Source organism: Procambarus clarkii, chromosome 45, assembly GCF_040958095.1.
Source record: "Procambarus clarkii isolate CNS0578487 chromosome 45, FALCON_Pclarkii_2.0, whole genome shotgun sequence".
Taxonomy (NCBI): domain Eukaryota; kingdom Metazoa; phylum Arthropoda; class Malacostraca; order Decapoda; family Cambaridae; genus Procambarus; species Procambarus clarkii.
In genome coordinates this window covers 6,229,120-6,251,901 of record NC_091194.1, presented here as the reverse complement: position 1 = coordinate 6,251,901, position 22,782 = coordinate 6,229,120, and the positions used below count along the sequence as shown (strand labels likewise).

Sequence of the window (22,782 nt, the reverse complement as noted above, 5' to 3'; positions counted from 1 at the left end):
ACGCCCCATACCAAACATGTTCGTTGTCTACGTAAAGGTCTTCACTTGATTGTGAACCAATCTGCCAGATGTACAATAGATTTTAAGTGTTCCAGAGGATTAGTTAATTGGGCGACGTCACTCATCCCGGGAATGAACATGCCACCATAGGCACATGTATAACACCCCCGACAGGAAGAACACCCGCTGGCTTGTTCATCCCGTCACGTGTGATGCAGATGCGACTTTAACATCTAAGGTGAGGTAATTATCAGGAGAAAGCACTCTGCCATTACGACTATACAACACTTGGAAGGGATCAGGATAAGAACGGATGGGAGGGGGGGGGGAGATGGTGCCCAACCACTTGGACGGTCGGGGATTGAACGTCGACCTGCATGAAGCGAGATTGACTGGACGGTAGAGCGACAAAGTGGTTGACCAGTGACGTGGTAACGAGGCACCGTGATGAGCCTACTGGACTTGCATCACGGCTCCCTGTGCCCTCTTGTCCTGTTGGCTCTAGTGACGGGGGTCACCTTGTGTCGCCTGGGAAAGTTAAAGGCACTTGGCCAAACTCCTGCCATCTGGTGTGCTGGATTAACACCATTTTACCGAGTGTGTGTGTGGGGGGGGGGGAGGGGAGGTGATGTCTGCGGGTCGCTGGAAGCAATAGTCTTACTGATGAACGTATCGCCGGACAACCCTAGCCGCCGGCATCACATTGAGGACAATTCTAGGTTTATCAATTATAGTAACATTATTCGTCCACATTAGCGCCGGACCTCCCAAAGACCTTTTGGATACATGTACAGATTACCCTATCTTGAGATAGGTTATCTTGAGATGATTTCGGGGATTTAGTGTCCCCGCGGCCCGGTCCTCGATCAGGCCTTCACCCCCAGGAAGCAGCCCGTGACAGCTGACTAACACCCAGGTACCTATTTTACTGCTAGGTAACAGGGGCATAGGGTGAAAGAAACTCTGCCCATTGTTCCTCGCCGGCGCCCGGGATCGAACCCGGGACCACAGGATCACAAGTCCAGTGTGCTGTCCGCTCGGCCGACCGGCTCCCCTAGGCCCAGCCTTTAGCATACCTCCATGTCTAGTTGCTTTATGGGGACAGGAAGCAGACGGATTGTCAACCCCCATGATTCCTAACCTTATCTACCCCCCCCCCCCCTCCCCCCATTTGGTAAGTAGGATCTTCCTAATTTCGAACAAATCCTTAAGATAAATATGTAAAGCTTTATAAAAGGGCTGGCTTAATCAAAACTCTGAACACATTTATTTTGTATAAGTTCCACACTGTACACAAATACAATAGGTTTTGAACAAACATTTGACGATAATGTTAAAAACAGTACTTTACCGGACTGTATAATCTCTCCACTGCCAAACCTCCGCCTACCTGGAAATGAAAAAGTTTGGTAAGTTTAAGCAAAGTTTTCTAGTTAATGTTGCACAATCATATGTTCCTTTTAATTCACTGGTTATGTAGAATACGGTATGTGCAATGTATTTATATAAAAGGATTGTGATGAACCAAAGCATGGGATTCGATCCGCTGACAAATAGAGTAGTCTCCCCCGCGCACGTTAAAAGAGAATGTACCTGGCCTTCACCCCACCATTCTCTGTCTTTCTAACCCTAACTGTTCTATTTCGCTCCAGAAGACTAATTTCTTCACTAATTATATTTTCCTTTTAAAGAAAATGTAATAAAACCAAATTGCCGACGAATACAAGCTTCCAACAAGATTGACGTTTCATCTTGACAAAAAAAATTAAAACAATACGGAATTACCAGAGATAAATAACATCTTGAAATTCAAATCGAGAAAACTAACGAAACAGATTTAATTAGCCAGCCATTAAAGAACGGTGGTGGTGGAGCGGTAATCAGCAGCAGGTGGTGGAGCAGTAAGCAGTGATTGTTAAAAGATGGTGGCACAGTAACAGTGGCGGGGTGACCAGAGTTACAGCACTTGGGTGACGAGGCCGGACAGAACCAGCGGGGTAAGCAACCACAGCTGGATACCAACCAAACAAGGAACCAGTAGTGGAGAAGCACCCACAACAACCACCCCTGCCACCAGCAGCCCACACGACGCCAGTCAGCATGGTGGTGGTGGTGGCGGCGGCGGCAGAGACTGGCGGATGAGGTGACATGATATATAAACCAGCATCCTCAACTCCCTTGACAAGCAACATCAACCCAACCTCAAAAAGCACATGGCGTACATACCACAAGGTGGTAGCGTGGATCACTACCCCGGAGGACCGGTCACTGATCAGGCCTAAACCCAGCAACCCTCCACGAGATCGTCATAGCCTAAACCAGGACACCTTGTTCCGTGCATCGTAATGTCGGAGTCATCCACATCTCCGTAGTGACCCTCCGCTTGTCCGGCGTCCCCCTCAGGGTGAAGGGAATCGGGGAAAGGTGATGGGGGTGGGGAAGAGGGTCGCGGGAGAGGGGCGGAGGGAGAGGGACAGCCTGATGCCCATATACTCAGACAGTGACAGAGTTGCGTCCTCCACTAGACACGATAAACATCACCGCCACTCCGGGTCCCCGGCGCCGGACCGCCATGTTATGACAGTCACGTTCTGGCCCTACCTCGCCTCCCCACCCTCAGTAAAGTTCCGCACCCTCTCCACCTTCCCTTACAGGTTACCCATGCCCGTGTCACCCTCTTGTGGGGCTTAATCTTCAATCAATCAACCAAATCAACCCTACCACACACTTAATAAATTTCCATCTGATCCACAACGGTCCCGGGAACAGTCAATAACAGAACTGTTTTAATATCAATCTCATTACTGCCGTGACCTCCAAATATATAAAGGATTAGTGCGCGTCAGAAACTAGGCTTGTGTGGTACCCCTCCATTTTGAAGTATACTTTGTTATACACAAACATACCGACAACTGCAGAAGGCCTATAAGAAGCCCATTTTGAACCTACAAGCCAATTACCAGCACTGAAGAACGTTGAACTACTTCACATTTTCAATCACAATACATTATTTGTAAAACTTGTCATACCAATTAGGCCTAAAGAGTAATACATATTTCTTAATGAAAAAGAGTATCCAAACGCTTGGGAGTATCTCTGAGCCAGTTACAAAAATTTTTTTTAGATTAAACAAATAAGATACCCTTGTGTTAATCTTTCAGCTGTTATGTTCTTAACTACATGTGTTAAGTAAAACCAAGATATTGACATCTTTGGAAGTCACTGGTGCCTATTATGGATAATCAACAATTATGAAAATGGATAATTTCGAAAGTTTCGTTATGGGGACACAGTAATCCAATAATCTGGTGGAAAGGTCTTGTTAACATGGAGTAGGCCTATCGGTAGGCTGAGAATGTATCAGCCAGACCCGGGACCAGCCTTCCCTGGCGAGTGTGTAGTGGTAGCCCACTGCTCCTCCACCCTATATGTACAAGACGGCCTTCTCACGCTAAGGATTAGTGTGCCGCACCAGGAATCACCCCCCACCTCCCCCTTTTTTGGGTGGAGAGGCTCTGTGAGGGGAAGGGGGGATAAAGAGGATGGAGAGGTACAGGTGAAGTGATAGTTTAGAAAAAGGATATATAGCGAGTGTTATGATAGCATCAGTAATTTAACATTAGTTCCTTCCAAGCAATAGTTGACAAGTTGCCTGTCGAGGGGCAAAAAAACTGCTCCCTATAGGCCCTCTGCGAGTAGTAGGAGGAGCAGCAAATTGTCAAATTGCCTTTGTCAAATCCACGGGCTGTGGTGGGCCTGCGGGCCGCTCCAAGCAACAGCCTCATGAACCAAACACACGAGACCAGGCTTGCGGGAGAACAACTCCCAGAACCCCATCAACAGGTAACCAGGTAAATTAAAAGATCTTATTACTTCTCGGCTTAAGACTGCTATAAATATCTCTGGGAATTTGCATTACCTGCCGATGAAGACCTGCCCAAATGTATACTCAATTATTCTCACACCTCGTCCCTATGTGATGGAGTGCGAAAATATAAGTGAATTTGGAAACAGTTCTATACCAAATGTTCAAGAAATGTACAAATATTTAATTCAAAATGGTATAGATATTTTAGCCATATATCCTCAATTTGCATATTAGTAAATGTGGGTAATTGTAAAATATCCAGCATAGTTGCTTAGCTTTGAGATTGTATGTGGTTGGTATCTAACCCGCTGTTGACAGTAATATACGTTACATTTTGTAACTAGCTTATCAAGACGTTAGCTAAATGACTTTTGGGCCTCTGTGTGTGTGTGTGTGTGTGTGTGTGTGTGTGTGTGTGTGTGTGTGTGTGTGTGTGTGTGTGTGTGTGTGTGTGTGTGTGTGTGTGTGTGTGTGTGTGTGTGTGTGTGTGTGTGTGTGTGTGTGTGTGTGTGTGTGTGTGTGTGTGTGTGTGTGTGTGTGTGTGTGTGTGTGTGTGTGTGTGTGTGTGTGTGTGTGTGTGTGTGTGTGTGTGTGTGTGTGTGTGTGTGTGTGTGTGTGTGTGTGTGTGTGTGTGTGTGTGTGTGTGTGTGTGTGTGTGTGTGTGTGTGTGTGTGTGTGTGTGTGTGTGTGTGTGTGTGTGTGTGTGTGTGTGTGTGTGTGTGTGTGTGTGTGTGTGTGTGTGTGTGTGTGTGTGTGTGTGTGTGTGTGTGTGTGTGTGTGTGTGTGTGTGTGTGTGTGTGTGTGTGTGTGTGTGTGTGTGTGTGTGTGTGTGTGTGTGTGTGTGTGTGTGTGTGTGTGTGTGTGTGTGTGTGTGTGTGTGTGTGTGTGTGTGTGTGTGTGTGTGTGTGTGTGTGTGTGTGTGTGTGTGTGTGTGTGTGTGTGTGTGTGTGTGTGTGTGTGTGTGTGTGTGTGTGTGTGTGTGTGTGTGTGTGTGTGTGTGTGTGTGTGTGTGTGTGTGTGTGTGTGTGTGTGTGTGTGTGTGTGTGTGTGTGTGTGTGTGTGTGTGTGTGTGTGTGTCTCTAACAATTACCACTTTCCACACGGGATGGGTATGGGGTGCATAATAAATGAACTAAAGTGAGAACACACTCAACGCCATCCACTCCAGTAAAGGCTCCGTGAACGAACTTTATTTCAAAGATAGTTTAGCCTATACCAGTTACCTACCTTGAGGTGCTTCTTAGAACCTTTTGAATACAGGTATTGCACATGTTTAACTTAATAATAAAATTTTGTATTAATATTGGTAAAGTAACCCTCGCAAGAGCCCGAAGAAGGGAAGAGAGATAAAGGGAGAAAAGGTGGGGGGAGCGTGTTGGGGGGGGGGGGGTTATAACGCTACCATTGTTCTGGTAATGGTGTGTTGGTCGCGGTCAGCCCCCCCCCCCCCCAGACGCACCTTATGTGATAGCCCTGGCCAACCCCAGCACAGTCACAACCCCCCCCCCACCCCATTTGCCCACCCTATGTTGGAGTGTGCATTCTTAAGAAATAAATAACATCCAAGACGATAATGAACAGATTCTGAACTTCTTCCAACGCAATCACAGAACAAAGCACAATTGGAGTAATATTGCACCGACTGCACAAGACCAGTGAACCTGTTGCTTGCATCTTGCTAGTCTGTGGGAAGGAACACGGTACAAAACGCCGGTGGCCTCTTCTTTATTATAACAAGATATATGTAAAGGTGTCGCCAGTGCTAAGACCTGTACGCTGGTTCAAGGCAGTCACACCCCACAACCTCATTCACTATCGACGAAAGTGAGGGAATCCGCTATTGCAAGAATTCGTCTTTGAGACAAGTATCCATCTAAAAGATATTAGATATGTGTAGTATAGTAAACCCCACATTTAGTTAGGAAAGCACTTTGTCAAATGTAGATATTGTCCCTAAAAGGTCCCCCCCCCCCACTTTGTACCCTAAAGATAATGTAAACATAAGGGTATTAAGATGTTAATCCCTTGTTTGACGGTGGGTTCATTTTAGAGGGTAAAGTGTGTGCCAGCTGCGTGTACAAGTGACAGCATGAAGAACCCAGACACCTTTTTCCGTATAGGGGAGGGGGGGGGGGGGGTACCGCCAATGGCGGCGTGTCCACTCCCAGGACCAGTGACGCGCCCCATAAACTAGCCTTCAGGGACAAAATTAAAGGTACAAGTGAAAGTTTAAAAAGTCTCAATACGGTACAGTTGACGTCACTCGGTAACTACGGGCTCACCATAGCCCGTGCTACTTGGAACATTGTTCCAGGTAGCGAATCTTGAACAACGTCACTTAAGTTGACCATTGTTGACCACTACTATGTCAGTCCAACAGAAAGTGCACCCGTTATACAGAACCACTAACGAACGAACCCATGCAACCCACCTAACCTATCTAGGCCGATTTAAACATTTCGGCGCCCTAATGCTTAGTAATATTTAGCAGCATTTTTAACGGACTGTGCTTCCGTAAAAAAAAAAAAAATCAATGTATTAGATGAGAGGACAGGTCGCTTACCAAGGACCCCCCCCCCCCCCGTCACTCACACCCAGGCTGCTCTTTGTGTGTATATCAAAAAAATAAACACGTGATTAAAAATGTGACAGTGTCAGACCACGGAGGAAAATTGAAACGGGAATTTCCTTAAGTACTTTCGTATATTAATACATCTTCAGGAGGAGTCAGACTCCTACATTACTAAGCAGGAGGAGTCAGACTACTCCTGAAGATGTATTAATATACGAAAGTACTTTAGGAAATTCCTGTTTCAATTTTCCTCCGTGGTCTGACACTGTCACACTGCTCTTTCTAGAGGCGGAAAGATCAATTGATATTTATAAGGGGCCGGTTGTCATGACAATTACGGCTGCCAGACTATCACAGGTGGGTACAGGGGCACAAGACTTGCTTTCCCCTACCCAGTTCTCCAGACCCGCCAATCTACTAACAATCAGGGTCCGGATTCGTCAAGCAGTTACGCAAGCACTTACGACCTCGTACATCTCAATCTTTGGTGGCTTTACACTTACTAAACAGTGTATGAACTCTGAAGCACTACGAGGTTGTTTATAACCTTGCGTTGTGAAGTTTTCAAGTTCGTAAAATGTTTATGTAAACAAAGCCGCCATTGTTAAGGAAAGATGTACAGGTTTGTTAGTGGCGTCAAGAGTCGTGGGTGAGGACTCTCAGCCAGACCAAATGGGTGGGGAGGCGCATGCTACCAGCGGCAGCACTTCACCACCCCAGCATCAAGGGCCTCGTCTCAAGACTCATCTCCCAGGCTGAATAAGGAGGAGGTTGTACAGCGAACCTGACTCTTTGGAGAGGCACTGATGTCTCTTACTCACTAATCAAGTGGGCGAGGGTGCGCGAGGCATGAATGGAGGTGGGTTGTGGTGAATGATCGTGCTTGCCTCTCTTACCAACACCTTCAGGACGGGCAAGAATGGTGAGTAGTAGGCGGAAACAGCCCCGTGCTGACACACCCAGTCCTCGACTTCCATTGTTTGCGGGGGGGGGGGGGGGGTGTACTGGAAAAGCTGGCACGGAGGGCGGCGGCTGCCCACCTTGCTGACGAGGGCATGACCAATTACTTCAATTAAATATGCAGTTTCCTCTAGACAAGTGACAATACATTTGTAATCATAATTACATTAAAAATGGTGGGATGTGATCCTAGTCACGCATTATACTAGGCATGGCAGGAAGGCGGGGCCAGGAGCTAAACTCTACCCTGTTAGTGCCCCTAGTGCCTGTGCTTCCATTCACCAATACAGGCCCCCCCCCTTTGTATGGTCGGCCTCAAACTATTTAAGCTGGTCCTTTTCCAAGTATTCCTTCACACTAATACATCCCCCCCCCTCCCCCCAGCCTAAATTACCAAGCAGTTCACTCCCAATATTCCCCTCCTTGACCCATGTACTCCCCCCCCCCCCCCACCACCACCACCACCACGCCTGCAACTCGTAAATAGACGAGTGCTTAAGGAGGTTCATTGTTGGATTAGTCAAGCTGGTATCAATGTTTATTTATATTATGCAAACTGGTCTTCATGCTTTTCTTCACTTCCCTCTCAACACCTTCCGTCTCGCGTCTCGCTCACACCGCCTGACGAGGACAACGTGGCAAGGTTTGAGCCAGGACGAGGACTGTCCTCGTCCTCAGGGACGAGAGGGGTCCACGACACAGTCGTCGACACTTCACACGTCCTGTTGGTCGGGTTACTGGCGTCACCCACGCCCCCACGCACGCCCCGGGCTGTGATCCCTACGCTATAATGCGGGCTGCGGCATTTAATAGTCAGGTTGACTTTGCCGCAGGGACATTGATTCTCTGTACCAACACCAGCTAAGACAACCCAAATTATTGGTGTCTTACCTTGGTGGTTGTTCCGGGGGTCAGTGTCCCTGCTTGACTGTCATCAACCACGCTGTTAGTCGCCGCTGTTGGCAGTCGATGCCTCGCCAAGGGTTTACGTAACTAAACGAACATTATTAACACCTCCAAAGGTGTTAAGCGGACATGATCAAGCCGACTGTCGTGCATCCGACTACCAGCAGTTGCGTCTAACAACCTGGTTGACCAGACCGCCTACCAGGAGGCTTTGTCAGAGACCGGGCCGAGGGAACATTAATTCTCTGAACCACCAAGATAACAGTTACACAACAAGCAATGGATCCAAGGGAGGAGAAGCAGGCAGCCAGGGAGGGGGGGATGGATTATGGAGTCGATGCAAAGGGGGGAGAGGGTGTTGAGGACATGTAGCATGCAGGGGGGGGAGGGGCGGGGGTTGGTTGAGGTCAAGTAACGCAGTCCCCCCCCCCCCTCCCCCTGGCTAACTGGCCCCAGGCAACAGACGCTCTTGTGTTTAGTGACTCCCCACAACACCCCATTCACCTCTACCCCCCCACCACACACAACGACGCAGACGACCTCACCAACAAGGCCGTCGCCCTCACTCACACCAACGCCGACTTCACCCACAACCCTCACCCATCTAAACGGAATCCTGCCCCCACATCCCTATCCATTCCTGCTAACCTAGCCCCCCAACAACTCCATATGAACGACCTATCCAAGGCAACGACCCTATAGGTGTTGGCAGACGAGGCAGATGGTGAGCAGAAAATGACATTTAAACAAGAGGGTAAAATTAGAAGAGTTCATCCCTAGTGTAATGAAAATGGGAAAAATGGGATAGTGGAAGGAATTGCCATCACAGGTAAACATTGGGAAGAGCTCCAGAATTAATCACCCCCTGCCCCTAGAAAAGGAGTGCACGTGTCACTCAACCTTTGAGTGCCGCCCGTTCTCTAGAGTTGGCACACCACAAAAAATTATGTACTCAATGGCCCGAACCTAACCTAATAGACCCGCGAATAGAAAACGCACGCAGACACGATACACCACCCACATTATTGGCACCGTGTCAAAGCTCTCAAAATATACTCTAGAAAGGAGACTAAAGATGCAAACAATATACATGGAAGATACTGGAGGGCCAGGTCCCAAATTAACACACTAGAATAACGTACTGGAGTAAACTACATTGAAGGAAATGTATGCAGAATGGAGCCAGTCGAGGAGCCAAAGGCACACTAGCAGAACACTGATCAGAGGTCCACGGTAGTTCATTAGCCTTCCAGCAAGTATAAAACATTTCCGAAACAAAAATGGAAGTCTTAAAAGGAAAAAAATGGACACTTTTCTGCAACAAGTGTGAGACCAACCTGGCTGTCGTGGGAATATGTGGGCCTGCGGGCCGCTCCAAGCAACAGCCTGTTGGACCAAGCTCTCAAGTCTGACCCTGAGCCAGGCTTGGGGGAGAAGAAAACGTTCCAGAACCTCATCCAGGTACAACTATGTACAATTGTTGCACATGCAGGTATAGCAGCATGTACCCATAATAGGATGAACGCCGACTGGAGTGTTCATCCTGTCACTAGCATCCACACACAAACTATAATACCAGACATTTGCCCCAAAGTTAAAAATGTATTTACAAATTAATAATCCTATAACGAGAAAAATTTGTATTAGATACGTATCTATACACTGAACTACTACACTTAAGGCATCCCTTACCATATAAACATACCAATTTTATTTTTTATTTTGCTCCGAGGGGGGTCGAGTTTATTGGGGAGCGCCACGCATCCTGTGAGTGGACACACCGCCATAGCAGCATATACAACACTTCCCAATAGAAAGAAAACCCGCTGGGTTGTTCATCCTGTCACTTGTACCCAGACACAGCTGGGACTTGCTTAACTGTCTCAAGTGAACAGCTCATCACACTAGTAGATTAACATTTGCCAACCCTTAAAATTTACGTTATCTTGAGGGTGCAAAACGGGGGAACCTTTGAAAAACGATATCTATATTTGACAGTGTTTTCCTAACAATACTTACCGGTCCACTAACTAGGAGGAGTAAAAGATGATCAAGCAGAAAGCTAAAATACGAACAGGGGCTAGCAGGTGGGAAGAACCTCAAAGGAAATTGAAAAGAGGGAGAGTTGAAAGACCAGGAAACTACGGACGCGGGAAGGGATAAAAACAGCTGCGAGGAAGGAGAGATTAATGGTGGGTGACTAAGCAGTAGGACAAGCCAAGGACAGACCGGCCCAGTAGGGGCCAAGACCTACCAAAACTTGGAACCGGTTACGTAATAGCTACTCTACAACAACCACCACCACCGCCCCCCCCTTTCACTCCATCTTAACTATAACCCCCCCCCCCCGACTCATTCCCCTTGGCAATCTTCTCCCCTTCCCTCCCTACCATCAACCCTCCCCCCTGAAGCTCGTACACAATGCAGCTGTCCACACCTAGTTGTGCTTGCAGGGGGTTGGGCTTCGGCGGTTTGGTCCCGTCTCTCAACTGTCAATCAACTGATGTACAGGTTCCTGAGCCTACTTGGCTATCATATCTACATTTGAAACTGTGTATGGAGTCTGCCTCTGCCACAAATAAGCCGTGGCTGCCAAATGTTGCTATTCCCCAGAATTTCCTTTGTTTATCCCCCCCCCCCGCCCCAGCTTTCCACACACACTGCCCATCATCGCCTTGTCGCCCAAGCTGTGTTTATCCGTGATCAAACACCAGATACATTGCCCACAAAACCTTAGTATCTCCTATTAAGGGTGCAACAGGGCTACAAATGCAGAATTCTTCTAAAAAGTTTTTTGGTTGTCTTTTTTTTTTTAAACGTTTGCACAGGTATATTTATGCAGTAAACTGGAGTAGATTGGGAGTTGGTCGTGAGAGTTGTTCTGCTCCCCCAGCCCAGCCTGAGGCCAGACTACTTGTGGTAACAGTCATACAGGATGATGTTTGCAGCCGCCTCAACTACAAGCCGGTTGGTCTGGCACTTCTCTTAGGAACCTATAACTGGTGCTCGAGAAAAGTCACCTTCATTCCAGCAATATTTCATATGCTTGCTAAGGAAGAGTACTGATCATCCATGGATCTCTGATGTTGGAGTTCTCTGTGCCTATACCACCTCAACTCTCCACTGCCTTTATTGTACATTTCCTACCATATCGTTCTCTTCAGTATGTTATTTTACCGTGCAAATTTGGGACCTGGCCCTCCAGTATCTTCCATGTACGTGTATATTAAGAGAAGCTCTTCTCGTCTAGTTTCTAAAAAAAACCATTTTGAGAGGTTTGCGCCGGTCCCATTAATTTAGGCGTTTTAATGGGCCAGCAGCAGTGAATTAGCACAAGTTGACAGTTCAATGCTAGTGTATCATTTCCCTGGCTGACACTATTAGACATAATTGAACATCCATCGCCCTACTTTACCTGTCATTTCTACTACTAATTTTATGGCTTGTCACTCCATATCTTGAGGTTATCTTTAGAAGATTTCAGGGCTTAGCGTCCCCGCGGCCCGGTCATCTACCAGACCTCCTTTTGTTACACCCCCCCCCCACCGGGAAGCAGCCCGTAGCAGCTGTAACTCCCAGGTATCTATTTACTACTAGGTGAACAGTGGCATCAGGGTGAAAGATCCTTCCCCCCCCCATTTGTCTCCGCCTCCACCGGGGATCGAACCCAGAACCTCAGGAATACTAATCCGAAGCTCTCTCCACTCAGCTGTCAGGCCACCTACCATCAACATAACCTTTGACTGCCGCTCACACCAAGTTTTCTATTTAGAAATTTAGAAACTGTTCCGTTTATCCTTATAATTACACAAAATTAACTTTAATCCGCATCATCGCAGAAACAAGGACAAAACACCGAGATCATTGATGAAAGTTCAGTAATTCACATTTACGTTTTCCCTTAAATGTTAAGAAAACGTAAAATTTAGGGTCAACTTATTCCAAATTAAGGCACAGGTACCAATTTAATACAAATATCATTATTACATAGCAAACACCCAAGCATACAAGACTACAGTTAAAACAATATAGGTATTTAATAAGAAATGCTAACTTAATTAAATACGGGTTGAAAGTAGGGTCAAAGTCCTGAGACAAGCATGTTATGCTGTGCTAAAATACAACAACGTATTTACAAGTTAGTTTCCGATAAAAATGATAATTCCGATAATTCTTATATATGGTGTGTGGACGAGATGTGTAACGTTCCTATGACGTCTTGATAATAGACAGGAATTTGATGCAATTATTTAACTGTATAACCTGATTTGTCCCTGGAGTGGGCTCTGAGTTGTTCTCCACAAGCCTGACCTGGGCTTGACCCTTGAGAACTTGGTCCAACAGACTGTTGCATGGACCGGCCTGCATGCTCCCACGTGCATTATAACTCGGTCAGGCACTTCTACCAAGACAACACTTCATTACTAATTAAATGATACAATTATTATTGAGGCATGTAGAGCGGTATCTTGGCAACACTGCAAACATCACTCCTCACAACCCCCCCCCCTCTGTCCCCTCCATCTAGGGAGGCCGGCCCCTACCACCATACCCTCACCCCGAGCACCCAAGAGCCTCCCCCCACAACGATCCAATCCCATAGCGCGCCTCGCCCCCTCTCTACGACCCTATATTCATCGCCCGGCAACCTACTACCATCAACCCTACACCCCAAAGTAGCTAGGTGGGATTAGGAAAGGTAGGCGTAATTTGGGGGCGAAGGGGGGGGGAGGTTCAGGTGCGATACGGGTGTCAAGAGTACAGGTGCGACACGGGCCGTGTCGGAAGGGTACAGGTGCGATTTGGAGACGGGGAAAGTGGTACAGGTGTGGTTTAAGTGCTGGGAAAGGGGGGGGGGGGGATACACTGCGATTTGGAGGCGGGTAGATATGGGGGGGGGGGGGTAAGAGGTACATGTGTGACCCACTGGTAGTGAGAGCTACCCTCACCCACCCGGGGAAGGGGACAAGCAGCGGCTGTCTGCGACCTTCACCAGTATCGATAGGTTATAATCCCCAACACCGCGAGGTCGTCACTGGCGCCGTCGCCACAATTATTTTAACCACCCGGTTGCCAACCGGACATCCCTGGATTCTACCTAGCTGGGGTTCTAGGCGTTTTACTCCAAGACTGGCTTGACTTGCGAGAGCTTGATCCAACAGTCTGTTGCAAGCCAGCGGGCCGCTCCAAGCAAGTTTTTCTTAAGACCTTTACATTAACTAGTTTTTTGAAAAAAATCACATACTAGAAGATGAGACGACGTCGTTTCCATTTTAAGGACGTGTTTGTTTTGGTAATATTTCTTATATATAGCAGATCTCGTGGTGTAGCGGTAAGACACTATTTACCTGCCTGGCGTTTCGCGAGCGCTTTGTCCTGGGTTCGTATCCTGCCCAGAGGGTTTACTGAGCGTCAATCTTTAACTGCACTGTGCTGAACTGTAGCCTGTTTACCCAACAGTAAAATTGGTATCTGGTTAAGGTATTTGACGGGTCGTATTCCGGGAATATCAGGATTAAGGACTTACTAGCGCGCCTGGCGTTTCCGGCGACTGTACAACATTAAGAACTCTATATATATAATCAATCAATTAAAAACAAAATTTGACACTGCAGGTCACCTCGTCAGTTCTCACAGCTGATGGTAAACTGTGGAATCCCCTTCCAGCCTCCCTTTATAGGCACTACCAGAGGGTGCCTCTTCAGCACGCCCCCACCCCTCAGCATACACAGAAGGCCTCCCCCCCCCCACCTGGCACGCCCAGTGTCAACAGACTTTCCCTCAGGTGTAGTCTAGCGGCAGTCACCACACCCAGCCCTCGCCCCCCCCCCTCCCCCGCGGAAAACCTATACTAATTACATAACAGCAATTACACCGCCGCCAACCATGGCAGCCGTCACGCGCACCACCAACCGCTGTGTGCACCGGTTCATGGGGGCCCCCTACACCTGCACCGGTTCATGGGGGCCCCCCTACACCTGCACCGGTTCATGGGGGCCCCCTACACCTGCACCGGTTCATGGGGGCCCCCTACACGTGCACCACCCTAACCTCAGACACGACCCCCCTCCCCCACAAAGATTCCTCTCAGGAATCTACACTAGTTGATAGACAGCTGACAAACGGGACTAAAGAGCCACAGCTCAACCCCCGCAAGAACAACTAGGCGAGTACAAGCTAACTTGTGCAGCGCCCGCGACTCTTCAATCCAGGGACCCCTGGTTCGATACCTGGCCGAAGACCTCGGTATATTTGGCGGGGTTCAAGAGCTAACTGCTTAACACCCGACAACACCCCCCCCCCCCCCTTTACCCTTCCCCGCTCCCGTTGACAACAGGCAACCCTTGACAACAGCCATGATTATTTGACAACCTGTCTCCCTTCTCTGTCTCATCTCAACTTCACCCCTTCCAATAAACACGCCGTCAATCTCCTGTCAATTAAGTCTGTGGGAAAACTCTCAGTCAAGCCCAAGAGGTACGCACTCAACACCGCCAAACAGAGGCTCAATGCCCCCAACATTATGACCACCACCATACTGTAGGTAGTAAGGATTCCCTGTGCAACTGGTTTCAACGAAAAAAATAAAAAGCAAATTTACTTGTCAGGCGAAAACTTGCAAATAATGTGTACATGATACAAGTATCATGTACATATTATCATGTACATATTATCATGTACATATTATCATGTACATATTATCATGTACATATTATCATGTACATATTATCATGTACATATTATCATGTACATTCTGTATCATGTACATTCTGTATCATGTACATTCTGTATCATGTACATTCTGTATCATGTATCATTATCATGTATCATTATCATGTATCATTATCATGTATCATTATCATGTATCATTATCATGTATCATTATCATGTATCATTATCATGTATCATTAACCCTTGTATCATGTACCCTGGTTACATGATACAAGGGTTGGTTACCAGGGTACATGATACAAGGGTACAAGGGTACCAGGGTACTCTCAGCCACACCGGCCCCACACTGTGGTAGCAGCCAACACCCTCTACAACTGTGGGGGTTGGGGGGGGGAGCCAATCTTGAGATGTCACGAATAGCCATTTATCAATAAGTCAACTACATTATTTAACTGTTAGTTTTAAGTGTCACGCTTAAATTTATAGTTTTCACAATTCGAGTTTCACTCCAGCGTGGCGGCACTCTACAATTTCACGGTATTTAAACACTACGTTTCGCTCCCTCCTGGAGGATGCAAGTCACCAAACCTTATCTTGCACATCCTACCTATGCCTAACACAGAATAAGCTCACACCCTACAATAATTCAAACAACTTAACCTAATCCCAGGATTTATCGAGCATTACGAAACCTATACATCTTTCCTCGATCATGATTTCCTTCGTTTGCATTTATTAAACAGTTCACAAGCTTGGAAACTTCACAAGCAAAGGTTATTATTGTTATAAACAACCTCTTGGTGCTAGTACGAGGGTGCTGTACTAGCCTTTAAGGCAACTACCCCGAAGGCTCCTCTTTCCCTGACTAAAGGCACCAGAGCAGCAACACAAGCAAAAATAACCAATTTTTAGCAATTTCTCAATTAGTACCAACACTATTTACCTGCATTAATGACCGGTACGTGCCAGCCCCACCACACCCCCGGGGAGGCCACAGTCGGTCCCACAATTGGGGAACAACCTGCACGCCATGAACGGTACCTAAGCCACCTTCGCCAACACCGAAACCAACACCTTCCAGGTGTTAGTTCCGGTAAAAACACCACCAACGCCTGGGAACGACATTCTTCAAAAACACCGTGCCGAATTCTCTCTCCCACCTCCCTTGTGGTAGTCTAGAGGATCAATTTCTCCGCGGCCCAGTCTCTGACCAGGCGGCCTGGTTGGTAGCCTACTCAACCAGACTGTTGGAATTACAGCCCAGTTCATAAGTTATCATTTGGAAGTGTTCATGTCCTCTTAAACAGACAGTTCTGCTAGTTATGCCTATTAGGCCCTTGCTTTGCATATAATTTTCTCAATGTTCCTATTGCACCCCTTTCTTAATGAGCTTATTAATATAAGAACAATGGCATCCAACAGCCTGGTTGACCAGCTCAAATTATGTGGTCTGGTAAGACTGGGCCATAGAAAAGAGACTAATCAGCACAAGATGAGCAAGAGTTACAACCAAGATGTTTATTCTTAACATCTGGGGAAAGTCTGGAGATGTCAAAACTTCAGCCTTGACGCCAACATCCTTCCTAATCTCATAATAAAACACCTGAAACTTCCCAGCAGGCACTGTCCACCTTACATACGCTAAACAAATGGGCAAAGATTATGACAAAACACTTAGGTGTTTTGTCCTAGTGTTGTCACCTAGTATTAATACTAGTGACAAAACAGGTCAAGTAACCGATTAAGAATGTCGCTCACTTCCAAGTACTTATCTATTTACTAGAACTAGTTTATTAAATTTATGTAGGTAACCAAGACAATTTAACTCCTTAGTAGTTACCAGGGAAGTAAGTTATTAAACAAAATTAAAGTCAAACAAATCCCTAGGAAACAATACATTTCCTAGAAATTATACAAACATACAAACAATACAATAAGCTCTCCAAATGTACTCTAGAAAGACGAGAGGTATCAAATAATGCACACGAACACTATCCGAGGTCCACGATTGTTCAACATTTTCCCAGATATCATAAGAAATAATACCAGAACAAACGTGGATATCTTCGAGAAAACGGGATAGTTTTCTTCTGAAATGATGGACCTACGGGCCGATGTGGGCCTGCGGGCCGCTCCAAGAAACAGCCTGTTGGACCAAGCTTAAAGTCAAGCCTGGCTCTAAGCAGGGTTTTAGGGGTAGAATTCCCAGAACCCCAGCCAGGTACAATCTAGGAGCCAAGTCCAATTAGGGAAGACTTTAGTATGCCCCAAGGCTGTTTTAATTCCTGTGTGCCTCTTAACATATAGTGTGTATAAAATATATAGGTACATGACTGAACAGCAATATTTGCAGACAATATAAAAATTGGGCAGGAAATAAACTAAGATTCAAAATTGCTTCAACAATATCGGGATAGGCTTTGAAAATGGACGAACGATTGGCACACAGTTTAATACTGAAGAAATGTAAGGTTCCGAGGATAGGCAACGTACAAGGAATTGGCTGGATTGTGTTGAAATTGCTAAGTGTGAGTACTTAAAAACGTCTGAGTAATGATTTTTAAGGATCTAATGACAAAAATATCAATCAAATGTTCAAAATAAGTTAAATAGGATATTGGGATTTATTTATAAAAGCATTCGCAATAAAATTTATTTTTCAGCTATATTTTTTGTTTGTGTTTTACTTGAATTTACCCAAGAGCCACTAACATTAGTGGCCCCAATGAGGACAGGAAGCTGGCGGCTTGTCGAAGGACCCCCCCCCCCCCTCCCATTTGCCTAGATAGTCCCAATTCCTTGGTTATTAATTTTGTGGCACGGTCAGGCGAACTAGAATTACTGTATTTTGTGGGAGACCGAGATAGGATTCATTCATTTCTGTTCGTGACACTAACATTTTAGGTACCATTTAGGTTATGCAATAAAATTTTTGTCCCCATACTATAGAATGAATAATTAAGAGTACAGAAAAGGATGACACTTGCAGGATTTAAAACCTTAATTTACATTTCCTTGAAAGGCAGAGAGTAAAGGGTAACATGATGGAAAGTATACAAATGGATGAAATGGTACAACAGTTCAGACGTGGATAAATATTGGTTTGAAAACAAGGTGGTTACTTCGTTGCCAATTACAAAATAACAGACGAGCGATATCACTTTTTTTTAAGTGTAGGCTTGACATTTACATAGTTTGCAACAGTTTGGGTAGATATAAACAGGAGTCACCTTGTATGGGCCTACTGCCTGTAGGCCAGTTTTCTTTATTCTTGTAATGACCTTAAAACCCTAACCAAAGTAGCTAATGAGCCCAGAAGTGGGTTTTACTCTGCACTCAGTGGGTAACTTTGCATCTTTGCAAGCAAGCCTATAAATTACGAGACTTGCACGTACAGTTTAAAAATACTGAAAGATGAAAGCAAGCAAACAAATTTTGGTTTGTTAACATTAATTTTAAAGTAAAATGGCAAGACCATAAAAACCAAGATTCAGTTGTACACAAGTATCCACAGGGAAAATCTTAACATTCTGAGCACTTTGTATATTAACACTTTAAAAGGAATGTTATTCCATGAAAGAGTGAAGGGGCTCCTATTTTCAATTCTGTATGTGGATACTTATGAATTAAGTGTAATGCCTTAAGCAAACCTTAAGTAGGCTAAGAAAGGGAGGGTATTATTAGCAATCCAAGGCAGCAGCCCAGACTTAGTAACTGGCAAAGTAATTAACCCTTCCCCCCCCCTCCTTCACTCACTCTTGATCATGCTGCGTCCACACAAGCATCTTCTTCTGGCACCAGCTAAACTATTCAACATCAAAACACATTTTGTACAAAATTAAATTTGTTAAGTACAGAGAGGTTTTGGCATAAATTCTCAATGTATGTTCTTGCTTGTCATCTGGCCCCTGTGCTAGCTCTCTTGCTTTCACAGATTTGACATTTCACAATGTTTCAATAGGGCCAAAAGTGCAGGACCTAAACTCCATTTTTGTGGATACCTATGAGTTCTATTAGTTGGTTTACTCTGAGGCAAGCTTGTCTTGGGACTGTCAGGCTTAGGACGGCCCACAAACACGCCATATTATTGTCAAGGGCAACCAAGGAGGATCAGAGGGGGTTGGTGGGGAAGGGAGGGAGGGGGTTGCCAAAATGGTAATATTTGGCACCACAATGATTAGTGACCATGGAGGGTGGTGTACTTTTGGAAGGTCCACTCACATTAAGGTAGGTAATAAGAAGGTGTAATTAAGGATAACTTTGAATATATAGAAAAGAGGGACTGAAGCACGATGGCCGTTTTCCTCACCTTAGTTACCTTGAGGTGGTTCCGAGGATCAACATCCCTTGCAACCCATTTATTGACTATGCCTCCTGATTGGTGGTCTGGGTCTGGATTAATCTGGATTATACCAGGAGTGGGTTATGGTGATGTTTCTACTCCCCAAAGCCTGGTCTGGGGCCAGGTTTGTCTTGTGATTATCTAGAAGGCTGTTGCTTTGAGTGTCCCCACATATCCACTACAATCTGGTGGTTTTGGCACTTCCTGTAGAACAATTTTTCCTCAACAGGTCTACTTTTGTTTTGGCAATATTTCTTATGCTTGCTGGGTGGATATTCAAGTCATGGACCTCCAATGTTCACAGATGTGGCACCACTATTCTACACTGGTTTTAATTCTGCATTTTCTATCATATCATTTGCTCCGGAATCTTGTTTTTTTTTCTGTGCAAATGTAAGACTTGGCCCTCCAGTATTTTCCAAGCACATATTACATGATATCTCTCTCCTCAGAGTTCATTTTGAGAGCTTTGAGACCGTCCCAACAATTTAGGCGCTTTGTCATGTGTGTATTATGCAAGTTCTCTGTATTCCCCTCTATTTCAGCTATACCCCATCTCCTACTTTGAAAGTGGGAAGCAAATATCACAGTACTCAGGGTGGGACAGCACAATATATTTGAATAGTGTGGCTATTGTGATGAGATCCATGTATTTGAAGGTTATTAATCCATCCCTTCATTTACCTGGCCAACACTATTTACTTGCTTATGCTCCTTGGACATTAGGTTGTCAGACATTATTTCCAGATCCTTTATCTGTTGCTTGTGTCCTGTATCTCATTTAAGGTCTTCATTTTTTCCCATACTTAAGTACCTGGAATTGACCTCAAACATTTTCCACTTCCCAAACAATCGGCTTTTAGTTTTCAATGTTCTCCTACAGAATTAATTTTCATGATTTTTTAATTGTCTGCTACAGATGACAGGAAGCAAATTTGTATTTGATATACAAGAGAAAGCAGTGGTGCAATGACTGTACCCTGAAGTACAGAGCTTTTTCACTGTGCTTAGGCTTAATTTTATTTGATTTTCTTTGCATTCTGTGACAGAATTGAACACCCATCACCCAACTTCACCCATTATTCCTGTTGATCTCATTTAATGGGCTATCACTCTACAGTCATATTTTTCAAATACTGTACTGTACTTTGAAAGTGTGTATATGTACCACAACTCCATTTTGTTTTTGTTTTTCCCATATTTCCAGTCGAGCAAGTTAAAAGCATGATCTTGCAGTTCTAAATCCACGTTAATCTTGGCTGCAAAGGCCATTTTTCTCCATAAAACTGGAAATCTGATTCTTTATCACTTTCAGAAACGTGTTGCAAGTGGTGATAGTGCGAAAAGTATCATTTTTAGCCAATGCTTTGCTCCCTCCCTTGTGCAGTGGAGTACATTTGCCAACTTTAGCACTTCCAGCATCTCCCTTGTATTCAAGCTTTCTCCACAATACACACAGTGCTGATGCCATTGTCTTACCACCTTCTTGAGGTTATCTTGAGATGATTTCGGGGCTTTAGTGTCCCCGCGGCCCGGTCCTCGACCAGGCCTCCACCCCCAGGAAGTAGCCCGTGACAGCTGACTAACACCCAGGTACCTATTTTACTGCTAGGTAACAGGGGCATAGGGTGAAAGAAACTCTGCCCATTGTTTCTCGCCGGCGCCTGGGATCGAACCCAGGACCACAGGATCACAAGTCCAGCGTGCTGTCCGCTCGGCCGACCGGCTTCCCTTACCCTTACCCTTCTTCATAAAATATTCCAGATTCAATGAGTCTGGACCCAGAACAGTGTGTTTAGCCATACAGTATTTTCAATTTTCATCGAAACGTGTCGTGTTTGTACAGTACATATCAATCATGGCAGTTGTTAAACAGTTTATGAGCTGTGAAGCTATTTGAAAATTGAGATTTATCAATTACAACCATTTTAGATCGAGAATGTCCTCACAGCATTTCCAAGCTCTGTTTACATTTATTAAACGGTCTAAAAGTCATGATCAAGGAAAGACTTACAGGTTCCACAAGTGGATGCTTCATTAATCCTGGCTTGGATGCACTAGGGTAGGGGGTTAACTATTTGTACAATTATGACCCCCCCCCCCCACTTCCCCACTGGATTACCCATTATGATTTTTTAGCCCCTTCACCAGACTGTCAAAATCACTAGTCCAAGTTAATTTTGTTTATTGCTTAGATAGTCCCTTAACCAAATAAAGGGGGGATGCATTCCCATTTTCTTAGCTCATTTGTGTTTATCAATTTAATCATCATTGAAAAGCCTTGGGAACAAAAAAGAAGTCTTATATAGATACTAATAAAATATTAATTTAATTATAGTTTTAATAAAATATTTCATAAAAAAATTAACTCATTTACTAAATAATGGCTGTTGCTGTTTATTTGCTTCTGGTGTGAAAATTTAATAAAAATCCAATAAAAACAGTGGATTGAGTATAATGAATCTTGGTTTCCTAAGCATGCTTCAAGATGGCTACTGGTGCATGGTAGAACACTGTACAGTACTAACCTCCTCTTTGGCAACGTCGCCGTTGGTGTTCTCAACTTTGGCCGCTTTCTTCTCCCGCCGGAGGAAGGAGAAGCTCCTGCAGAAGGGGAAGGGAAAGGCATTAACAAATGTTAAGTGGGGGTATGATCAACCAACCCTCAATCAGCCAATACAAACTACTACTGGCCAGCAGCCTACCATTTCACCTTCCTACCCTACCCCCAACCCAACCTAGGCCCCAGCCACCAGGATGTGGTCAAATTGCATGAAAAATTACTCTAGTTTCCTGTAAATAACCATAAATAACAGTCTGTAGGGTTGGGTTGGGTTGGATTAGAGTGCATTAGTTTGGTTTTTTAACTGCTGGTTAACCCATCTCCTGTATGTTGTAACATGTCCTGCCAAGTTACATGCCCATTATTAACCCTTAAAACTTCACTGCCCCAATCACCATATATGCTATTTCCTCCCCACCCCCTTTGATAAGTATTTTTAAACATGTGCACCCCATTTTAATACTCTACATAGCTGCATCATATAAAGATTAATTGGTGTGGCCAATTTAACGTCCCACATATACCTATAGCAGTTTCAGGGAATGGTTTAACTCCAAGCCCTTCCAGCCGTTTTTAACCAACCAAAAGAATATTAATACGTATCTTTTTTTGAACATCTGCATTAATGACGTTCCATGCTCATTTTTGTATTGTCCAGAAAGGGTGACACGAAGACATGACAATTTTTCTAATATGAGAATAAGTAGTAGTAGTACAAGGAGTGCCCTGGAGTACAAAGCTTTCACTGTCCTGAGGATTTATTTAGTTCAACTTACGCTGCATTCAGTTTGACAGGAAATTTAAGATCAATTGCCCTACTTTGCCCGTTATCCCTGTTGATCAGCTTGTGGTCATCACTACTCCATGATCAAGTCAAATGCCTTTGCGAAGTCTTTTAG

General features: G+C 45.1%; 1 protein-coding gene across 7 annotated transcripts in view; it reads right to left on the bottom strand.

The window, feature by feature from the left end:
• LOC123769798 (fibrous sheath CABYR-binding protein) overlaps window positions 1-22,782 on the bottom strand; it is a 225,839-nt gene that overhangs the window by 66,593 nt on the left and 136,464 nt on the right. For 3 of the 7 annotated variants that reach the window (XR_011222098.1, XM_069301289.1, XM_069301290.1), the window contains exon 4: window positions 21,849-21,924. The exons of the other annotated variants lie outside the window; for them this stretch is intronic. Coding sequence is in view for 2 of the 3 variants with exons in the window: in XM_069301289.1 (XP_069157390.1) it covers window positions 21,849-21,924 (76 nt within the window). In the remaining variant the exon portion in view is untranslated. The remainder of the gene's footprint in view (window positions 1-21,848; window positions 21,925-22,782) is intronic. 7 annotated transcript variants of the gene reach the window in all.